Consider the following 21,639-nt stretch of genomic DNA (forward strand, 5'->3'; position numbering starts at 1 on the left):
ACATGTATGTTTTTTACATACCTCCAGGGATAGTGACTCCACCATTTCCCTGGGCAGCCTGTTCCAATGCTCAACAACCCTTTCCATGAAGACATTTTTCCTTATATCCAATCAAAACCTTTCCTGGTAAAACTTGATACCATTTCTCCTTGTCTCACATTCTAAACTTGAAGACAATGAAGCTCAAGGGGGACTGTATCCACTGTATTTAGTGTCATAACGTTCTGACTGTATACCTTTCAAAGGTCTTCCTTCAAGAAAGAAAACATCAAGAATTTCTTGGCTGCAGGAAAAAAAAACAGCTTCAATTTTTGAGTTTGACTTGGAAAAACCTAGTCATTTTTCATGTCTTAGGAAAATAGATACCTTTACAAAATACTCAGAATCAAGATGTATTGAATTTTCATTGTGATGTAAAATGGGGATGATTTACAGACAATATAAATGATTTCTCAACACTTATAATCATAGCAGTAATTCAGTACATCAAGATAATGTAAGCATAACCTCAAGATTCACTTTTAGGCTTATAATTTAATATGCTTCGGGTATCTTTTTCTTCTAAGTGCATGCACACATAGTCTTGCAAAGCAGAGGGTCCCAGAACAATAAAACAGTAAAAATTTGATTATCCTAACATCAATTAACCACAGCTCCCTGTTACCCTAAACAGGGTCACATCTCCCCAATGCCTAATAATTACATTGTAAAATCCCTTGATTGCCTGAATATATTCACTGTCCCTATGACGTTTGGATAATCATGGTTGTGTTACAGTTAATTATTATTTAAGAGATGATCACAGTGCATTACTTTCCAATGTCATGTTTGCACCTAATATGAAATTCCACATAAATAACATGCTGAACAAATACATACACAGCTTTTCCTCACCAAATCAAACTGTCGTAAAATATCTTTGAATATACAGGTGTGGTGTGAATTGAAGGAATTCCCTGAGAGCAAATCTTTAGCAGCTTGAAAATATTTTAGCAAGATACCTGGGACACTTATGGAAGTATTTTCAAGTGCACATCGCCAATAGCTAATCAATATATTCCTGACCGGGGAAACAAAAGAATGCCAATGAAAATGTTCGATTTTATTCTTGTGGTTGACTATTTTGCAAGGAAAACAAGACTGCAAAAAAGCAGCAGAAGGAAACCTCATTGTCCTGGCAAGCACATCTGTAGTTGCCTGTTTGTCCCTTCTCCTGCCCCTCAATAAGAGGGTGACTCATGCCCGGCTGCAGCAGCGCTCCTGCTGCGTGCATAATGGCTGCTGTGGCTGCCTGTACAGCCCCTGCATTACCATGGAGAGAACCAGCAGCTTTCTGTCTCCTAGGGTGGATCTGCAAGCACGCACACTACACCACACGCTTCATACAACTCTTTGCTAACACCAGAAATTGATAAATGAACAGAACTATAAAAAAAAAGTGCACTCATATTTTCGGAAAGCATCAGCACAGCTGTATGGTAAGAGCCTGCTACAAGCCCATGGTTGCCTCTCAGCTCCCTACAGTGAGGGGCTGCAGCCTTGATTATGACTGTACCTTACAGCCATTGGCAGGGACTCATTATGGCCCTAAGGCTTTAATTAACCCCGATTAGAGATAAACAGGGCCTTCTGGTTGTGAAAAAAGAGGAGAGCATAGACAGCACTTTCAGCTTATCAGACAACCAAGTAAACTACAAACTGCTTTTATCTTTCTCTACTTGCTCCTCCCACTAAAAATGTCAAGAAGGGCCCTCCGCCTGACCCTGAGATGCACAATGTACACATTGCAGAGGATGCTCTATTCTTTCTGGTTTGTTTTTAGGGAGGATATGGTGGCCTACTATTCTAGGCTTATTTGCCATTACACGCATTTTCAGCATCCCTGTTTTAATACAGCTGTAAAGAAAGCCGGAGCATTTAGCCATTGGCAATTAGTGACACTTGGACTTGCTCCAAGGCAAATAAAACATGACAGTATACACCTACCTTGCCCTGTATCAAATAGCTTCCCTTAGAAAATGTCTAAAAAAGCATTTTCAAAGTAATGTCCTAAACAGATTTCAAGACTCAAACACATAACCACTGAAAGCTCATCACCCTGTTCAGCAGGGCCACTGTGCTGTGCATACAGTAGAAGCCATATGCACACTCCCACTCCAGAAATTTCATGAGTGAGCAGGATACAGAAGCACTACACAGGTTCAAGTTTCCCTCCTCCAAGAGAATGAGGAAATTAAAGAGAGTGAAGATACTCAAAGTCAAAATGAATGACAGGTTTTCAAAGTTCAATTTTACAGCAGATTAGAGTTTCTGGTACTGTTTCTTTACCTTCTTATTTCACTGAGTTTTTGTCCTGTAAGGAAAAGCACAGAATACTGTTTAGGATGCATCCATACTAATTGGCCACCACCTGCACTGAGAACTCCTTAATAACCAATCACAGAAAACATAAATGAAAGACTGGGTAGCATCACCAGTCTGGCACGTTCACATAAGACTACTTTCTGGCAAATGTTTTTCTGATTTGCTGTTTAAAAAAAGAAAACTAAAATTCAATTCCACAAGTCTCTCCTGAAGCCTGCGTTATATCTGCAGCCTACTCTAAATAATCACACCAAACTTCTGCCCAAAATTTAGCCGATTCCGTCTTAACTGGCATGAAGAACAGAAAACCTGCAACATTACATACTGGGTAACTCCCAGCATGTTTCTCCACAACTTTTCCCAGCTGAAATCAGCTCCATCAAACTTATACAAACTTCTTACTCTAGTCATTCACTTCTGTGACTCTCTTCAATCTTTAAGTTATTCATACATGTTTTTTAAGCTGACATGGCCACTACAGCTAAAGACAGAATAAGCAGCTCCTCCTCTCACCTGCAGGAGTTTATTAACACACCCCACAATGATATTCAAGTCACATTAGGTCCTGCTTCCTAATATCGTACAGGTTGCGTACATGAGAAAGTCACTGTTAAAAGTTAGCCATCAGATTTCAGTTCAATTTCCAATTTTCTTGCAGCCACTATAGCCTTATAGCAAAGTCTACAAGCAAGGGCAGAACACCATCATCACGGCTAGGGTCTGCAAACGAAGACTTGAGAAGGGCACTCCCTACACTTGCTACAAGCACGCTGGTGGCTAAAAGGCCAATGCAGGACAGGCAAGTCTGGTTGCAAAAGGCACAGCGGAAATGATCCATTCTGGTCTCCAGTCAGGATTCTTGGTGACACACCATTCACAACACTGCTGCTTCCTTTGAGAATGCACACAGAGTCAGTCTTGAGGAGAAAAGACAACACCGAAAGACCCATTCCTTGCCAATATCGCCTAAGGGCAGAACAATTTTAAATTCTGGGGTTTTTCTATTCAAACAGAGAAACACCCTCTATTTTTGCCTACACGGAAACTCAAACTCTGTAACCCATTTTCATCTACTGCAACTAGTTGTGCTAAACAGTTCCCCCAACTTTCAGTGATTTGAAGTGATGCTATTAAACGCTGATAATACTAAGATAATACAAGTAACACTAAAGCCTTATGCTACTGATGTTTTTTTTTTAAATTTGCTCTCTCATTCCCATAGATTTAGATCATTTTACAGAAAAACTATTTGTACTTTTAAGGCTGCTGTTTTATTTTGTTACAATACCCTGAAACAAATACAGTAGAAGTTGTTTTATAGCTAAGAAAAAATTTTATCATGAGTAAAAACATTCCAGAGGAAGAAGAATCAAATAGCATATACCCAGAAAATAGAAAAACAGGAAAAAACACAGAATGTATTTAGATTCATCCCTTCTCTTCATTTAGCCACTGGTTTCAAGAGAGCACACCAAATTGGTTTTGCCAATGAGGTAGTCTCAGAAGTTAGTAGTAAAAGAAACTGATGGCAGTAGGTACAGCTGTCAGTAACAGAATCTGAAATAAATCTGTAAAAAATGAAGCAAGTGGCTATTCATTACCTCTGTAGCTATTACCCAGTTTTCATAGCATAAATGATGGTTGAGGGAAACAAAACACAAAAGCTTGTTCTACTGAACCACTGAACTGAATCTTTCAGAACTGCAAATCTGTGTTGTGTTCAGCACTGGGCAGGTGCTTTCCTTGCTTTTCATTTTCCTTCATTAAGACAAGTATATTCATGTCTTCAGTTAGCATAATGATTTCCTTGGAGTTGGTTCATATTTTTTTCCCCTCTATAAGGGTCAACTTTCTTTAAAACACAGAGGCACAAATTAATTCTCCTCTTCAGAGACCAAATCATTTCATAGGGTCTAGCAATGGACACAAGAGTGCAAAGGGAAATATTTTCAGTGAAGCAGAGACAGATGTGTCTAGTTCAGTGTATGTAACTGACTTGTACAACCATTCTTGACACAGCCAAGATAGTGGCTTGCTCTTGTCCCAGAATGTACACTTGCCATTTTTTCTGTTGGGTTTATGATTCTCTGCTAAGGGACCAGAAACATATGGGCACAGATGGGCATAGCACAGAGTGCACTCAGGTGCCAGAGAGGCCAAGCATGCTGTCCGGAGCCAGCTCACCATCCACTTTCTCCATCCTTCTGCACACACTGTCAGTAGGAGGCAGCATTGGCTGTGATAGCAGCAACTCCACACCACAAAGTAGTTGGGAGCTGGCTTCATTCTTCTGTCATTATATAAGCAAGATGACACTGTTCTCTAATCCAGCCAAAGCTGATAAGTACCATCAACCTGTCACTTCCTACATTTCAAATTCTAACATTGCAGCATCAAAGAGTTTTTACATTTCGATTTCTTTTGCTGGCAGCGGTCGGTAGCCTCTCATTCTCCCACGGTGTTCTAATGCAGCATTTGCACACCGGGGTTACTCCCAGCCTGAATAGCAGGTCATCCCCTACTCACTGAGCTCATCTGCGGCCCATGTGCTAGGCAATTTAGATCCAATCAGCCCTTATTTAGCTCAAGAGTAATGAGCAGCATAGTGACACAGACTTAAGCCTGACCCTCAGGACACTGCTCATCAAGCAGTAAAACTGTGACAAAATCATTCATCTTCCACCCGCTGGCAAGAAATAATACTCGCACTCACTGTATTACTTTTTCAAGACATAGGAAAAAAAAAGGTCCTGAATTTTCATGATGTGAGACATTAATTTGCAGAAAGCTGAATTCCCTTAAACCCCCCTGTTGCTATGAGCTCACCAGGGGGAAATAGGCCTTAGGAGACTGAAATGGAATAAAGAAAATTGCTTCAGCTTTCTGTTCATTTTAAATAAGCCTTAAATCTGACAAGAGATATCCTAAAGAGAGAAGAAATATATATCTTGTAAGGTAATGAAGAAACAATCAAAATTAAGAGATTAGAAGGCTACTTGCATATAATGGTTTTATCGACAAAATTATTTCTTTTGTTTAACATCCACAAAAAAAAATACTCCATATGAAAAGCCATTCTCTCATCTCATGTGAAGAATAGAAGGAAAACTGAGAGGAAAGTTAATTTGGGGAAAATAGTTCCAGAATAGTGAGACACTTCCATCAGAAAACAAATCTGCGCTTTATATCCTTCAAGGAGCACATAGTTCTCTAAACAACTGCAGGGTCTCAAGCAGCAGGTTTTCAGTACACCTGGATATGATTTTACACTTTTTTCCATGGATTTACTCTTTCACAATGGTTAAGTCTTGTACTGCTGTCAGGTAGGCTACAGAAAGCTTATGTGGATTATTTTTTGGTAGATAGAACGGATACAAAGGATGAAATGCAGAAAAGTGTTTCCATCTGTACCACAGGGGACAGAACTGTGGATCTTCATGATTGATGTCTGAGTACCATACTTGAGTTTCTTTAGCTTTGGGTGTCTACCAAGTCACTTTTTTCAGGCATCAACAATTAAAAGGTTTTTTGACAGCTTTCGTTGTTTCAGTTTCTTCTAAAAGTGATTCTAGAATAGCACTGAGTAGACTAGAATATTTCAGCTGAAAGGGGCATACAAGAATTTTCTAGTCCAATTGTCTAAGCTGATCAAGAGCTAAAGCAATTATTAACAGCATTGTCCAATTGTCTCTTAAACACTGACAGGCTTGGGGCATCAACCATGTCTCTAGGAAGTTTGTTACAGTGCTTGACTACCTGTGCGGTGAAGAAATGTTTCCTAATGACCAGCCTAAACCTCCTCCGGTGCAGCTTTGAACCATTCCCACCTGTCCTATACCTGGAGCCCAGGGAAATGAACTTAGCACCTCACTCTTTACTTTCCCTCTTCAGGAAGCTGTAGGAAACAATGAGGTCAGCGCTCAGCCTCCTCTTCTCCAAACTAGACAAGCCCAAATGAAACAATCAAAACACACAACAGTTTTAGCTAGTCATCTCTGAAGATCAGAATACAAGGAACAAAGGTGTAAAATGTGATTTTAGACCCCAATAAAAACCTGAAAAAAAACCTCAAATACCACATAAAGTAGGCAGAATATAAAGGAAAATGAAATTTTAATTACAAGAGTCACACCTTAAGGCAACAACTGTAGCTAAGAACATACACAGCATTCCCTCAGAAGACAGTAAGAGATTATTTTAAAGGATTTAGACACAACAAACCTCTCAAGATGCTGCTTCTCATGCTCTCAATGTTTATTACACTAATTCAAACATTAGTTTTATAATGGAATACGTGAATTTCAAAAAAACCCACTAAAAATACTTTAAGCCATAGGTCAAGTTCGCATAGCAAGGCATGCTTGCTTCCAAGGCATAAGATCTATGCTGTGAAGTGAAAAAAGGATTTATTTCATTTTTTTCACACAGTAAAAAAAATCATAGCAACTTTTAATGACTTTCTAATGGTCATTCATTAAGCTTAGGAGCTCTTAGAGCCAAACTAACATTTTCTGACTCTCAGTTCAGTGGCTTAGTCACAGAGTTACCTTCTGTGCTTATCAGGACATCACAGCTGGTAGCTCTAAATATCATCGCAGGATGGGGTGGGTAAGAGGAGACTCATGCTCTCCCAAACTCTTCAGAATATAGTTTTCAGAAGCTCAACATCAGAAAAAAGATTTTACAAAGACTAACACTAAAACCCCTGAGGGGGAAGAAAAGGAGGAGGGAGGACCTTTCTATTCTCCTCCTGAGCTTATCTGCTGACTTACACAGTAACAGAGAAGGGGAGAGAGGCTTCTGTTGGTCTCAAAAAAGCTTCCCACAGGCTGTTTTGATGGCAAGTATAACGCAAAAAAAATTACAAATGACTATACATTTCCATAGCAAAGATATACTGGATAATCCATTCCTATCGTGATTTCTCCCACAACCTCAAGGCTAAACACACTCTAACAGACAGAAACATCCAGCTCTGCTGTTATCCATGGCCCAATTCTTAATGAAACTTTTAACTAGAGACAGGTTTACCTGACTAGTATTCCTGTAAGAGCTTATGAAATTTACACACAGAAATATTCAAAAATTGGCAAAAAAATACAAATGGGCATAAATACACAAGAATTGTTTACAAAATACAATTACTGTTTATTATGGTATTAGGTTTGTGGTATTTCTCATTTCTCCTACGGGAATCAGTACCAAGTCTCCTCAAAACTAGGCAAAGATGTTTGGAGCACAGCAGTGACTTCATACCTGGGCACATATTCACATTTTATAATCCTGTAACTCTGTGCTAACCCATCACAAAACCCCGAATGATGAGAGTAAGAGAATGCTCATGTCAGAGCAATACATGATTACAATAAAAGACATTTTAGACTGTTTCAAAAACTTCTTTTAAGAATAACATATGGAAGTGCCAGAACCTACAGCAGATTTCTTCATTGTGTCCATTTTTACAGCAAGTTCTGTCAAATCCATTTAATGCCTACATTTTTATTAATCTAGGGGTTATTTTTGTGTAAGGTACTCAGATGACAGGCAGCACCTGAAATTTGGGACAAATAAAAGCATACATGGACAAACATCCTGCCCTTACTTTTCAATAAAAAAGAAAAAAAAATCAGGATTCTAAAACATTGCTTAAAAAACAGGGAAAAAAATAAAAGAAAAAACTTATGTCTGAGCTAGAAGCTGAATCCTCCAAGTAAATCTAGGTAGGAAGCACTTCACATTTTTATTTTTGGGAGTTTCTTGATTGCTTACTGTTTATTTTACATGTTGTTAAAAAGGAGACTATTGAAATACAACCTTACACTTCATACAGAATCTCACTATGAAGATCAAATACTTGCAAGTGCCAGCAAGTAGCATCTTGATTCCAATTATCCAGTCACCTCACATCAAAAAGTGATAAAAATGAGTTCTCCTGCCAAGTCATAGTTCTATTTAAATATATAGACACCAAAATAATCATAATGGTAACAATAAAAATGTGGTTTAAGAAAGCTTCTTTAAAGCAGTCTAAACATAGGTAAATACAACAATGAAAAGCTACCAGCACTTTTCTAGCAGTCAAGTAAAATACAAGAAAAACTGGGAAAGGGTTATATTAAAACACAGTAATGTAAAAATGGCGAAGGTGGGAGTCTCTTTTCAGATGTCTTTTAAGAAAAAAGAAAGAAAACAACTGCACTTTCAAACCCTTATATGCCGAGTTTTAGCCCAGAGCAAATTTTCACTGCTATGTTAAAAACCCTTGAAAATAAAGGTTTAAAATGGAAATGCTGACAGACCCTTAACTATAGCAGCATGAATAGCTATAATTAAAGAAGAGCTTTTGGCTACACCTCACTCTGAAAATTAAAGACTGGAATTTTTTTACAGTATCCTCAAATAAAAGCAATTTGGAAACCTGGAGTGAGATTCCAGCAATCCCACAAGATATCTTAAAGGGGATTGCTAAAACTATTTGATATTTTAAGCTTTAAATACTGAGGCATTTAGTTAACCTACCCAAGTCAGTACTTTCATAATGCTACTTAATCAGCAAAAAAGAATGCTCCTGTGAGCCATCATCTGGAGTTAGCAGAAAGAGGTACAAGAAGTTATTATTTCTTAACAACCTAGGGGGAGCTGCTTCTCTCTTTAATCAGTGATCTCATTTCCTTCTTACCTGTAAATTCCCTGTCATACAGTTATAAAATTATTACAGTGTACAGAGAAACTACATTTATGAAATGCCTAGTATCTTATATCAGCCTGGAGTTTACAAACAAATTGAACCATTTCATCCTTTTCTGAGTCTGCAGACAGACCAGGCCTAATCAGTCTGGTCAAGTCAAAAATAGTTTAACATCTGGTTAGCACAAAGTCATCTGCATCTTTTGACCCAAGTTTTAGTGTTGTTGCTTGCATGGCAACAAGATGACTACTTTCAGTGAGTCTGTCAAAGTGGGAGAGAAAATGAGTAACATTTTCATGTTCCATACAACCTGAAGTTTCAAGTGTTTATCACAGAATACACAGAGTTGAAAGAGACCCACAAGGATCATCAAGTCCAGCTGCAGGTCCTGTATAGGACTGTCCCCAAGAGTCACACCCTGTGTCAGAGTATTGTCCAAACACTTCTTGAACTCCCTGGGGAGCCTGTGCCAGTGCCCAACGACCCTCTGAGGGAAGAACCTTTTTCTAATATCCAACTTAAATGTCCCCTGATACAACTTCAGGACATTCCCTTGAATCCTGCCACTGGTCACCACAGAGAAGAGATCAGTGCCTGCCACTCCTTTTCCCCTCACCAGCAAGTTGTAACTGCAGTGAGGTCTCCTCTCAGTCTCCTCTTCTCCAGGCTGCACAGAACAAATGCCCTCAGCCACTCCTCATACAGCTTCCCCTCAAGGTCCTGCACCATCTTCATTACTCTCCTTTGGACACTCTCCAATAGCTTAATGTCTTTCTTATACTGCAGTGCCCAAAACTGCAAACAGTGTTCAAGGTGAGGTTGACCAAAGAAGAGCTAAATGTTAAGGATTTTAGTTTCTCAGTAGATGGAATAAATAGGCAGTTAACAGTAACCAAACATACAAATACAGAAGCTGCAATAAAGAATTGTTAAAAGCAAGACTCTAATAATCTTATACCAATTACTATTTGAATGTTGATAAATCAAATATTTCAGCAGAACTGCTTTTTGTCAGAAAATGTACAAATATTGTTCTGTACTCTGTCTGTGGTGACATGAGAAGTCTGGAATGAACTTCTTCCCTGTATTACAAGAGGGCCACATAACCCCCAGTCCTGGAAAGCTCTGAAATAATACCAAGTTATGAAATAGGAAACTTTGTCACCAGACTCAAATTTCTCCCTATTTCATCTTTAAAAACAACACAACAAATGCTGTGCATTAGCTAATGGAGAAAATGTCAAAGTATTTCTGAAGTCTCCAATTTATTCCAGGAAATACATTCAGTTGAACTGAAATAATAAATAATAAATCAACTAAACTTAGTTTTGTGCTTCATCTTTTTTTCAAAAGACTGCCTGAAAAACAGTTGTCTTTGGATCTATAAGCTATTGACAGCTGCAGTCAAACTACAAGACAATAACAAAGAACTTATTTAAAGAGAGATCTTGCATATGGGCCTCGGTATTCCTATTATGCACTCTTCCACAGCTCTTTACACATATTTCAGTCTTGCACATTTGAAGTAATGGCAGATCAATAGCTGCCTCTTAATACCTTAAAAAAAAAAAGGCAGTTTGGGCTTCAAACTGGAGGAATGCTTCTCAAAGGCATCAGTAGACAAAAAAATATGCTTATTGAAGGGCACTGCGGATGTTGAAAAATGAACTAGTACATCAAAGCAAAACTGCTTGAAGTGGTAAAATATGATTTCCTTCCTTCCTATCAAACCCCAGACAAGTATTTAAATCTCCGTAACTGTGGTATTTGAATGCAACCTTGGTGAAAGAGAAAAAAATAGAATGAAGAGTCTGAAAAACAGAATACATTCAGTCAAGAAACAAAGAAAAAAAAATAACCCCCTAACTTTAGTAATTTATTTCAGAAAATAATTTTGAAATTCCCTGTGCCAAAGAAAAGATGATATTGTCTGAAATAGTAGCAACTGGATGACTTTCTACAGAGGCACTAATTCATAACAAAATCTCAGGATGTCAAACCTGACCTCCTGAAACAGCAAGGAAACATTTCTGAGATTCTAAATGCACTGAAGTATTGGTGGATTTTGAAATTTAACATATCCACAGTCCCTCAGAGATTTCTCTTTTCTTTTACTCTATTTCAGTGAAAAATACAGTTTAACTCTAAAAACAAAAGCAATGTGCCAGTCTATATCCACAATTTAACTAAACAACTTACCGAAGCCTGGCTAGCACAACCTGAAGAAAATTCAGTACCATACTCAGCTCAGCTTCTCGACAAGCAGGCAGCAGCATAGTAAAGCCATCATTCAGCAACTTTTCCTCAGAAAGGCTCAAGTAGCAGCTAGTCTCAAACACTTCCTGGGCACCATCAATGTAGGTCGAAAGTAGAGTCCAGAGACTGTGTCTCTGTGTGTAGTCATTTTTGGTTACTAAAAACTCCTTTGCCTTCTCACGGAAAGCATTTGAGATTTTCTCAGCTAGGACGCTAATGTCCATGTTCTTCTCAACATAAATCAAAAGGAAAGCAAAATGACCTCTCCAGATGAGAGCTCTCTGAGACATGGTGATGGAGGAAGAAGTCAGGAAATCCAAAAGATCCAACACTCGACTCACTATATCTTCTGTCTCTGCAACAATTGCCAGCATGAGGAACAGGTTAAAAAAGTTCTGTAGCCCCACTTCTGTCAGCTCCTGCATTCTTCTCCGATGGAACTTGGAATAAATTCTACATTAAAAAAGCAAATGAACAAAATAAAACAGAACACACAAAAAAACCAACACAGGAAAAAGAAAGTACCCTAAAGTATGGAATTTTCTACCTGCTTGAGAGACTAAATGGTATTTTTATGCTTTTAGTTTACAGTTATCCTCTTTCAATTTTAAATACTCTTTTTTCCCCTCCCTTTTTCTGCTGTTTTGCCTACTGGAACAAATGAGCTCTTTCTTGTTCTGCTCCTCTTTTAAGGTACATGTTAAGCATTTCCAATTTGAGGTACAGCCTAACCCTTTTCTTCTCTCCAACCTCTAGTACACAGTTGAGCACAACATGAATATGTAGACTCTCTACTTTGTCTATGATGGGTGTCCTCCATACCAGGCCTTCAAATCAATCAAGTTTAGTCCATGAGGGCTAATAGGAAAGGAAGATGTCAAGTAGCAGCTCTTTGCAACTGCAAATCATTCCTGTATGCCAGCTAGAAATTCTCTCATTTCCATGTGGAAATCAGCTGCTGATTTCTGTTATGTTTTACTGCCACGGCTGCTGTGATCCAAGTCTAACAAACCAAACTATTACTGCAGTAAAAGGGATTGGAAGATTTCTAATGGAAAATTCCTTTTCTCCACAGTGCTTCTGCAAAGTCTGTATCAACCTGTATTGCACACCTGTGGTATGGATGGTGGACTAAAAGTTTGGAAGAAAACAGGGAAACTGAGGCATTGGGAAGAAAAGTCTCTCTCCAGCAGGAAGGTGTTAAACTTTATCTGTATTGCTTATAGGACAGTGCTGCTTTGCAACTTTAAAGTGCTTGACATAAAGCAGAAAGGTTTTACAAATGGCTCACTTAACTTTATGATTTGTTGGTTTAAAACCTTGGGTATATCCTTGACCTTTAATTTAAACTAAGTTCTAGATACAGTAGTTAAACATCCATAAATGCTGTTTTCCTATTCTGTCACCTGGAAAAATAGTTGGAAATGGTGCTGAAATTATCAAATCTAGCCACCAAAATTTACAGCAAATCCAATTAATGTTGTTTGGTAGTAAATTACTACTGACAGGCATTTACATTTTTCATGCATCAATTAATGCTTGGTTAGCTGCTGAAAACAGTGTTCATCCCAAAATCATAGCTGTAGGCTGTTAAATTTTGATACTTGTGTAATTGATTTTTTCAAGGTAGAAATGATGAATACTGGTTGAGCAGACTGATGCACTGAGAGTTGTGTATTAATATTCCCCCTCTTAAATTAGGAAAAGCAACAAGCTATAATAGCACAAAAATGTAAGTATAATTTGGTTTCAGTAAAAATAGAGTGGCTAATTAAAACTACAAAATAAAGCAAGACACTGATACTAAATCCAACAACATACTTGTTTCTATGTAGCTGAAGTGATTTTAAAACCCAGACTTTACTGACTTGTGAAGTGTACATAGACATTACTTTTTTGACTTTTGTTTTCTGATAGCCAGGATAACCTTTCTTTCTTGGAAGAAATACACCACATAACTTGGTAAGGTGTGCATACGCATGAGCAGTTTCTTATATATTTATTACTTGCATACATGAAGATCTTGCTAACACTTAATAAAAATATAATTAATTTTACTAATACTTAATAACACACTTTTTAAAAAAATCAAAACCATAAACCAAAACTAATTCTAAGTTTTCTATATATAATGAAAATAATAAATTAAAAGTTAGCACTTGTAATAATTAGTGCAATCTCATTCCTATAATAAGTTTCATGGATTCAGTAAGCATTTAAAACATCATGAGTTTGATTTGGAGCACATATATTTTATATTTTTTCATATCATGAATGACTGTACTTCTTTATTAGTATGTTTCAAAATTAAGTGAAATATTAAAACCCTCAGAAAAAATATTGTGAGAAATTTTGGAAATTATTTAAAAGAAACTAAATATAAATGAAAATGCAGACTTAACAAGTGTCAGTCTGCATGTTCTTGGACAACACATGGCTTGTATGCAGCTCAAACACTGTTTCTGTGTTTTAATTACATTACCTGTCTGGGAACTCGGTTGTACCACTGCATAGGTTGCCAGTGTACCAAATTCCTGACCAGCAGGACGAAGTAAATCATCACAGGCTATGGATGCCAAGGTGATTCTTGGACCCAGCTCTTGGACTGTGTTACACCTCAGCTGGCAACAGAAACTTCAGGGAACAACTGTTTTCTTCAAATTATGAATTAACCTGGATCACTCACCCCCTTTACTTTCTCTGAGCCCAATACCCTCCCGCTTTGCATTTGGTGGGAAGGGCCACTGACTCACTACACTTCTTACAACATAAGACAAACTAGTGGCCATACCGTCCTTTAATTTGTTTCCAAGGATGCATGCCACTGTTTTCTTCTTTCATCATCCGTGCCAAAATGCTGAGAAAAATGAAGTAACTGTTGCTGGACTTGTACAGAGAAGGGATCTGCTGTTCACAGCTGTAACGTTTCACCAACTCAAGCATTGACATAGAAGTCTTACTAACATTTGCCAGATCCTTCAGACCAAGCCAAGGAACAGTAAAGCAACTGTTCTAAAAGAACAAGTGAAAACAGAAAAGATTATAGATAACAGTAAATGCTAATATGCCAAATGCAATAAGATGTAATCCTTCACAAAACCAAAAGGATATTTTCCTACCACAACGAAAAAATAAAAATTTACTGTAAATATGTGCAAAGCATTTTCACAAGATCTTAAAATCCATATTCCTGGTGCAAAGTAAAAGTTAAATTTGAACTCATTCTATTGTCACATAATGTAATGGACCAAAACATGATTTGATTAAATAAATAGTAAATGCAGGGATATTGCCATTGACTAGGTAGTTTTACAGAAGTATAGCAATCAAGTTTGGCTACAGGAAAATCAGAATTCATCAGTAAAATTCAAGGACTATCCACATGCAATTCTATATTTTTATATATTCATCTACTTACCAAATTCTTGCTGTAATAATCCCAGAGTATGGTGACAATAGATAGGTTCAGGTCCCAGGAACTACACAAAGTCAAACAGCACTGAAGATGCATCCGTAAGTGTTCCTCTAATACACCAGTCTTGAAAAAGAAGTAAGAAATTAATTGTAGGAGGGGAGCATCACCTTATCTACACATAAACCAAATACTACCAGACTAATCAAAGTAATTTCTTAATACAAAAATTGTTTTTAATTACATACTATTGAGTAAATGCATCTGCTAATACAAGCAACAAACTAGAAGATAAAAGCTGAAAATTGCATCCTGCATTCCAGCCAATATTATAGTGCATCACGGAATCATTTAGGTTGAAATAGACCTCTCAGATCATTAAATCCAACCTTTGACTGATCCTCACCACATCAACTAAACCATAACACTATGTGCCATATCCAATTGTTTCTTCAACACTTCCAGGGATGATGACTAGACCACTTCCCTGGGTGGCTGATTCCAACATTTAACAACCCTTTCCACGAAGAAATTCCTTCTGATGTCCAGCATGAACCTGTCCCAGTGCAACTTAAGACTATGTCCTCTTGTCCTGTCACTAGTTGCCTGGGAGAAGAGGCCAACCTTCACCTAACTCTGACCTCCTTTACAGAGCAACAAGGTCTACCCTGAGCCTCCTTTTCTCCAGGTCTCCACAGAGTTGTAGACACATTAGGGCAACAGCCAATTTAACACTGTGAGCCTAACTTGAAACATAACTGCATGGTACAGAATCTCACAAAACAGTAAATGGGGCACTAGACATATGCAATGCATGAGTCAGTTGAACACTTAAGCCCTTCTGCCACATCTGTCCCATTCACCACCAACACAGGGGGAAGGTGCAACCATCTGAGAACTCAAGTTTCTCTTCATAATACTCCAAAGAAGGAGACCTTTTGCTTCTGAATCATGTTCCTTTTCAAACCTGTGCAACATGGCTATATTGCTAACACCTCAGACAACTCCAAGGCAAGGGCAAGTAAGTCTCTGAACACTGGGGGAAGAAAAAAAGTACAAGACTTCCCACACCACATATTTTTGTATTCATCAGTTCCAAATTTTGCAATCAAAAGAAAGAAGGTTAATACGAAAGAAAAAAGCAAGTGTCAAACAATTTAACACAGTGAAGCATTCAGCTTGTCATTGTCAGATATTGAGAATGGAACTCTTCTCATCCAGCTTTTGACGACAACAAAACTGGGCTTGCATCAGAGGTTGGATATTAGGGGCTTCATCTGAAATCATGTGCTTCATTCTAGAAATCTACTTTAGGATGAAAAGTCATGTAAGGGCTTTATTGTCTCCACTGACTATAAAAGTGGTTTAATGGACAGCTTATATGTAGTTATCTTAAGGGAAGACTTTTACAAATATAAATCTAACACATCTCTGGGGTAGTAGCAACTTGGTTTTGTGATGAGAAACTGTGATATATTTCTAGCTTTCAAATGCATCTAAATACTAAACATGCCTGGAATTTCTAACAGCATAGCATAAACTAAATAGAATAAAAGGGGTAAGAAATAGAAAAAAAATTACAGGATTTATATTACTCAGAATCATAGCCCCAGGAAGGGGAATGAAGAAAACTGTGCCTCAGGTAAATACTGGGAAGTTCCCTCTTTCAATTCCAGTTACAATACTAGGTCCCAAATTATGTCCCAAGCTCACTCAGCTCAGAAAATGCTTAAATAAATCACTAATGGCAGGTGATGGAAACAGACAACTTTAGGTTGTATTGAGCTCGGTTGGAGTTTTTTTCTTTTGATTTTTTTTAGGACGTTGCTTGGTAATTTTTCTTTCTATCTCAAAAAGTCTTTCAATAAGTTAGTTACCTGTTACTGGAAGAGCAGGACTTTTTGTAAAGGCATTTAGTGATAGGCCAAGGAGGAATAGCTTTAAACTTAAAGAGGATAGGGTTAGATTAGATATTAGGAAAAAATTCTTTACTGTGAGGGTGGTGAGACTGGAAAAGGTTGCTCAGAAAACTTGTGGATGCCCCATCTGTGGAAGTGTTCAAGGCCAGGTTGAATGGGGCTTTAATGAACCTGGTCTAACAGGTTGGAACTGGATGATATTTAAGATCCCTTCCAAACTAAAACAAACCAAACCATTCTATGACTTCTGCTCTTACTCTCAATACTACTTATGGGTTACTATGTCTCAGAGCTGCTTTTCAATGCCACATGAGTCTCACTCACTAACTTATCTCTATCTGATTATACATTCACACGGAAAACTTTATTTGCTACACTTTATCAAAACACCATAAACAATTATACAATCACCTGCAATAACTTCTAACCATGACTGCCTTCTCATGAACAATTAATGTAGGGCATAGAGCTTCTAAATGGCACACTTCTAAAACAACTTCAAAATTGAAAAAGCATTCTCAGTTGTCATAGAAAATTGTATATTCAATGCATGTATGGCACACAAAACCCACGGAAATAGAAAAGTATCTCTCTAGTAGAGACTCATTCAAAATATATAGAATAAAAATTCAAATATAATAAAAATGCCTACAAATGAAAGGTATATACTCAAGTATTTTTTCATGTATGATATAACTATTAAATCAGGAGACTTCCCAAAAAATAGCAATCTTGCACCAAAAAACAAGGGATAGAACACCTGCTATTTTTTAATGAATGAAAGCATGAGTCTTATTGTAAGGGAAAAAACTGCAGCTGAGCATATCTATTTCTCTAGAGGGACCTACCCAGTTACAAAAGATGTACAAGACCCGTCAACACCAAACACACACCCTTCAAAAGGAAATGCTTAGTTTTAAAGCCGTATATTGTGTCTAAGATTATGTTAAGGATCTAATTCAAAAAACAGTGACTGCTTCAGTTAAATAAATTCAACAATAAACATTGCATAGTGAGCAGCTTCAATTTAAACCATTATTTATCTGTTAAACAATAGTTTTAGAACTGTTTCTAAAACCAAGATAGTACTGAAGGCTTTATCTCAAATTTAATATGAAAAAATTCTCCAGACTTCAAATATCCCTGGGATTATGGATTCTCACATTGCTCTTTTGCTTAAAATGGTCTTTTGCACTGCTGGAAATACTATCAGAACTCTTGAGGTAGCCAGCTTTTAATTTATCGCAGGAGAGAGTAACACTAGATACTATAATTTTGATAGTACTATCTAAACACAACATTTTTCTCTTATGACCTCCTACTGTAGTAACAAAATTGGTTTTCTAGAAATCCAACAAATACTTCTCTATCTTTTTAAAGTAGAATTAAAACAAAAAAATACAGTGGAGGTATAACAAAATTGAGGTAGAAGTGAAACAACATGAAGCACTTATTTTCCAAAATGAGAAGGCTATTAGTGCTTAAGAACTAAAAAGCTTTTGATTCTCACAATAAAGCTTCATAAACACAAAGGCATCTCATACTGACAATCCATAAATTTAGTCTGTTTGATGTTGCCTCATAGACAAATACAGCTATGGTTATATTCCTACTACAATAATTTTCATTTTGTAGTACAAATAAAATTGTAAATGAGCTTTACTATTTTCACTAGCCCACTAAGAGAATTCCAAATTACAGCAGACATAAGAAACACCTCCTATAACTGGTTTCCCCCCAAATGCCCACTTTTTGTGATACAAATGGGACATTTTTCACACGAGCAACTGTTTCAACTTTTATCCATCAAGAATTTAAAAAGACAGCAATTTCTGGATGAAGAACTCACCTCTTTGTCAACAGTTTGAACACGAAAGTATATATTCAAGGAAGCAGCACACTACACTTTACCCATGTATCCATGATTCCTCATATCTTCTGACAAATAGAGTACTTTTATTTCCCATCCCTACTGATCCCCTAACCTGAACCTCACCTTCATGTATTTTCCTTGTTCAGCAGCAAGCTGACTGTAAACTTAAAAAGGAGTTCCCATCTGGAGACAGGAGATTGCAGCACTTCTCTACCACTTTCTCATTCATCTGTACCTTCAGGAGGTCTTTACCATTCCCAAAATCCTGGATAAATGTGGCTCAGACTCTCTGCTGTCTACATGTGACCCCTAAACTCAACAGTATTACTGAAACTACCAAAACACTGCAGGTTTAACAAAAGGTGACCATTCTTTTCTCTACTTTCACAATGCTCCCTTTCCCGCAATGGCTGCAACAGTGCCTATCAAATCGTCTTTTCATAATGCAGATTTGAAGCTCACATGGAAGAGAATGTAACACTTACTGGTAGATTATCAATATACATTACAAATGTATGTTCTGCACCTTTTTCAGATGCTTTTGAACACACAAAACTAGGCATACTTGATTTCATCATTTCCCCTGCTCCCTATTCTTTGTAAACTGCCATTCTTCTTCTGAATATGTACACTCTACAAGCTTTTGAAGTGAGGGAGCAACAAGCACAAGTGGTTTATGAGGTTGATGGACATAGCACTAAACATGATTAATTTCTAAGCTATACATCTAAAAATGAAGTTTCTAATGACCAATTTCTGTCTTCTCTAGCAAATGAGTGATTCTGCATTATTATTTCTTCTAATTTACTCTGCACAGTTATTGCTGTGCATCTGTAGTACAGATAACAGATATTGCTTAAAAGGATGGCTCAGATAGGATTTACTAACAAACTCAAGCTAAGTGTTAATAGGCAGTGTCATCAATTCTGTGCTGCTCTTCATTCAAAGAGCACTATTCCCACTTTTGCTGTTTCTTCCTTCTCCATGTTCCATTTCATTGTTTACTTCTTGGTATTTCATTGTGCTTCTCGTTCCCACATTTCCTGGACTCAAAAATACTCAAGAGATGCAAAAGTAAAAGATAAAATGTAGGAGTGGCCACTTGAAGCTGTAAGATCAACAGAGGAGGTGGACACGTATATTGGTAAAAGAAAATCTCCTTCCTAGATGCTGCCAAGAAGGTTGCTGTGCAAGGATAGGGAGCATTTGTAATAAAGTACTAGGGTGACTTGTGCATGCGCTTATAGGAACTAACATTCCCCAAGGTGCACTTCTCACAGTCAGCTAACTCAGTAACACAAGGAAAAAATAATGAAGAAATAAAATAAAAGGAAATAAACTAGATGGCTCCTTCTGTGGTTGGTAATAGTTACAAACATGTTCTCCGTAAATGAGGGTTTGTTTTAATTCCAACAGTGGTTGCCTTTGGAAATTAACACTACTGTGTCATGATTGACTCAATATTCAAGTCTTCTGAACTTGGCCACCTAGCTACCTTTCTAAACTGTCTACAGTTCAATACTAGTTTACCAGAAGCATAAAAAACTTTGTATGTATATTCAACTTCAAAGTAATCTTTACTTAAAATAATAAACATTCACAAGAAAAGGGGAATATTTTGAAGAAAAAATGTAACTACATACATTCTCTTACTGTTTCTCAGGTTGCTGACATGCAGAAGATGTAACACAAGAAGGTGGCTAACAAGCTACTCAGTTTTTATGAGTCCTATCTCATTTAAATCTCTCCAGTTTCTCTCACAGAATGGTAGGCATCCAAGAAGTAATGTCATCACTGTGGTATTAATGTATATGCACAGCTGGTATTTTCAGTTACATACTGAAAGCTTTCAAAAGGGTTAATCTTTTAAGCTGAAAAAATACACAACTAAGTGTTTATGTATAGAACATTTAAAATTTGAAAAATTATGCTATCATTTCAACTATCCTAAAACCCACAAATATTTTCTTGTAAAAAGGGTAGTTGTAACAAGTATTGTTCCATATTCCATCTTCAACCACAGTTGTTGCTACCACATGAGTAAGGCAATAATATTTGAGAAACCCAAAAGAACTGATTCCTCTTTTGCTTTCAACAACAGAACGTTGCAGGATTTTTCTTAATCTCATGAGAGCAAATAAAAAAAACAAAACATGTTTATTCTTGTATTAAACATACACAAATAAAGAAATGTTTTTTAGAGGTGTTGCTGATACAACATTTGCAAATTATACTGTGCAACTTTGGAACAAATTTACAGAACTACAACGTAACATTTAAAAATGTGATGAACAGAATATTTAAGAGCATTTTAAAAGGAGGTCAATTCTGACCTCTGGGCCATGAAGCATACCATTAACAGTTCTGCAGAAAGAAAAATGATAAGGTATGAAATGAGTGCTCAGAAACTAGAACCTTATCAGTAAGAGTTTGATTCAGGCCTGTAAGACAAATTGCTCAGCAAGGCAAGTCACCTTCCTGCTGTGATGAGGATATAGCTGAATTTTCAATGCAACTGACTTATCTCCTTCATCATATCTCCTCAACTTGATATCCTTACATTCAGTATCAGGTTTACATTTTCTAAGCAGCCAGTTCTTATTCTGAATACATCTTGTATAACTAGCCATATACCTACCCTTCCAGGATAATTATCTTTTTTCTTTATCTGACAATTTATCATCAAGCACAACCACTTTAAAGCAAGTGTAACTGCTTACAAGGAGGGAACTGTATACTTCATAGTTCAGCTACATCAAGGATGTTCATTTACCAATGTTAGAAACACTAAAATTCCAAAGAGACACTTGTTACTTGCACTTTGTTTCATGCACTGTCTTTTCCTGAAATCCCTGACACTTTCCATGTTCATTATTCCTTCCTTTACACACTTACTTGAGCATCAGTGGATTTTTTAAGGAGTTCTTCCACAAATTTCCAATTGGATTCCTTCTGTTTCTGAAAAATAATCAACATGAAATAGGATTTGTATCCCTTACAGAAAGCATTATGTAATAACATGACAATAAGCTGGCAAAATATTTCCAGAAATATTTAATTTCATGACAGCATGGTGTAGTCACCACTGAAAACAGCTTTTTTCTTATATAAATGTAATTGACATTTG

At 37.1% G+C, this 21,639-nt stretch overlaps 1 protein-coding gene across 1 annotated transcript in view; it reads right to left on the reverse strand.

Moving 5' to 3' along the window:
* MMS22L (MMS22 like, DNA repair protein) overlaps positions 1–21,639 on the reverse strand; it is a 101,476-nt gene that overhangs the window by 48,563 nt on the left and 31,274 nt on the right. The window contains exons 11-14 of the mRNA XM_071547860.1: positions 21,408–21,470; positions 14,727–14,846; positions 14,100–14,320; positions 11,252–11,761 (exon numbers count right to left, since the gene is read on the reverse strand). Coding sequence (XP_071403961.1) covers positions 11,252–11,761; positions 14,100–14,320; positions 14,727–14,846; positions 21,408–21,470 — 914 coding nt within the window. The remainder of the gene's footprint in view (positions 1–11,251; positions 11,762–14,099; positions 14,321–14,726; positions 14,847–21,407; positions 21,471–21,639) is intronic.

This window comes from Pithys albifrons, chromosome 2 (genome assembly GCF_047495875.1).
Source record: "Pithys albifrons albifrons isolate INPA30051 chromosome 2, PitAlb_v1, whole genome shotgun sequence".
NCBI classification, from domain to species: domain Eukaryota; kingdom Metazoa; phylum Chordata; class Aves; order Passeriformes; family Thamnophilidae; genus Pithys; species Pithys albifrons.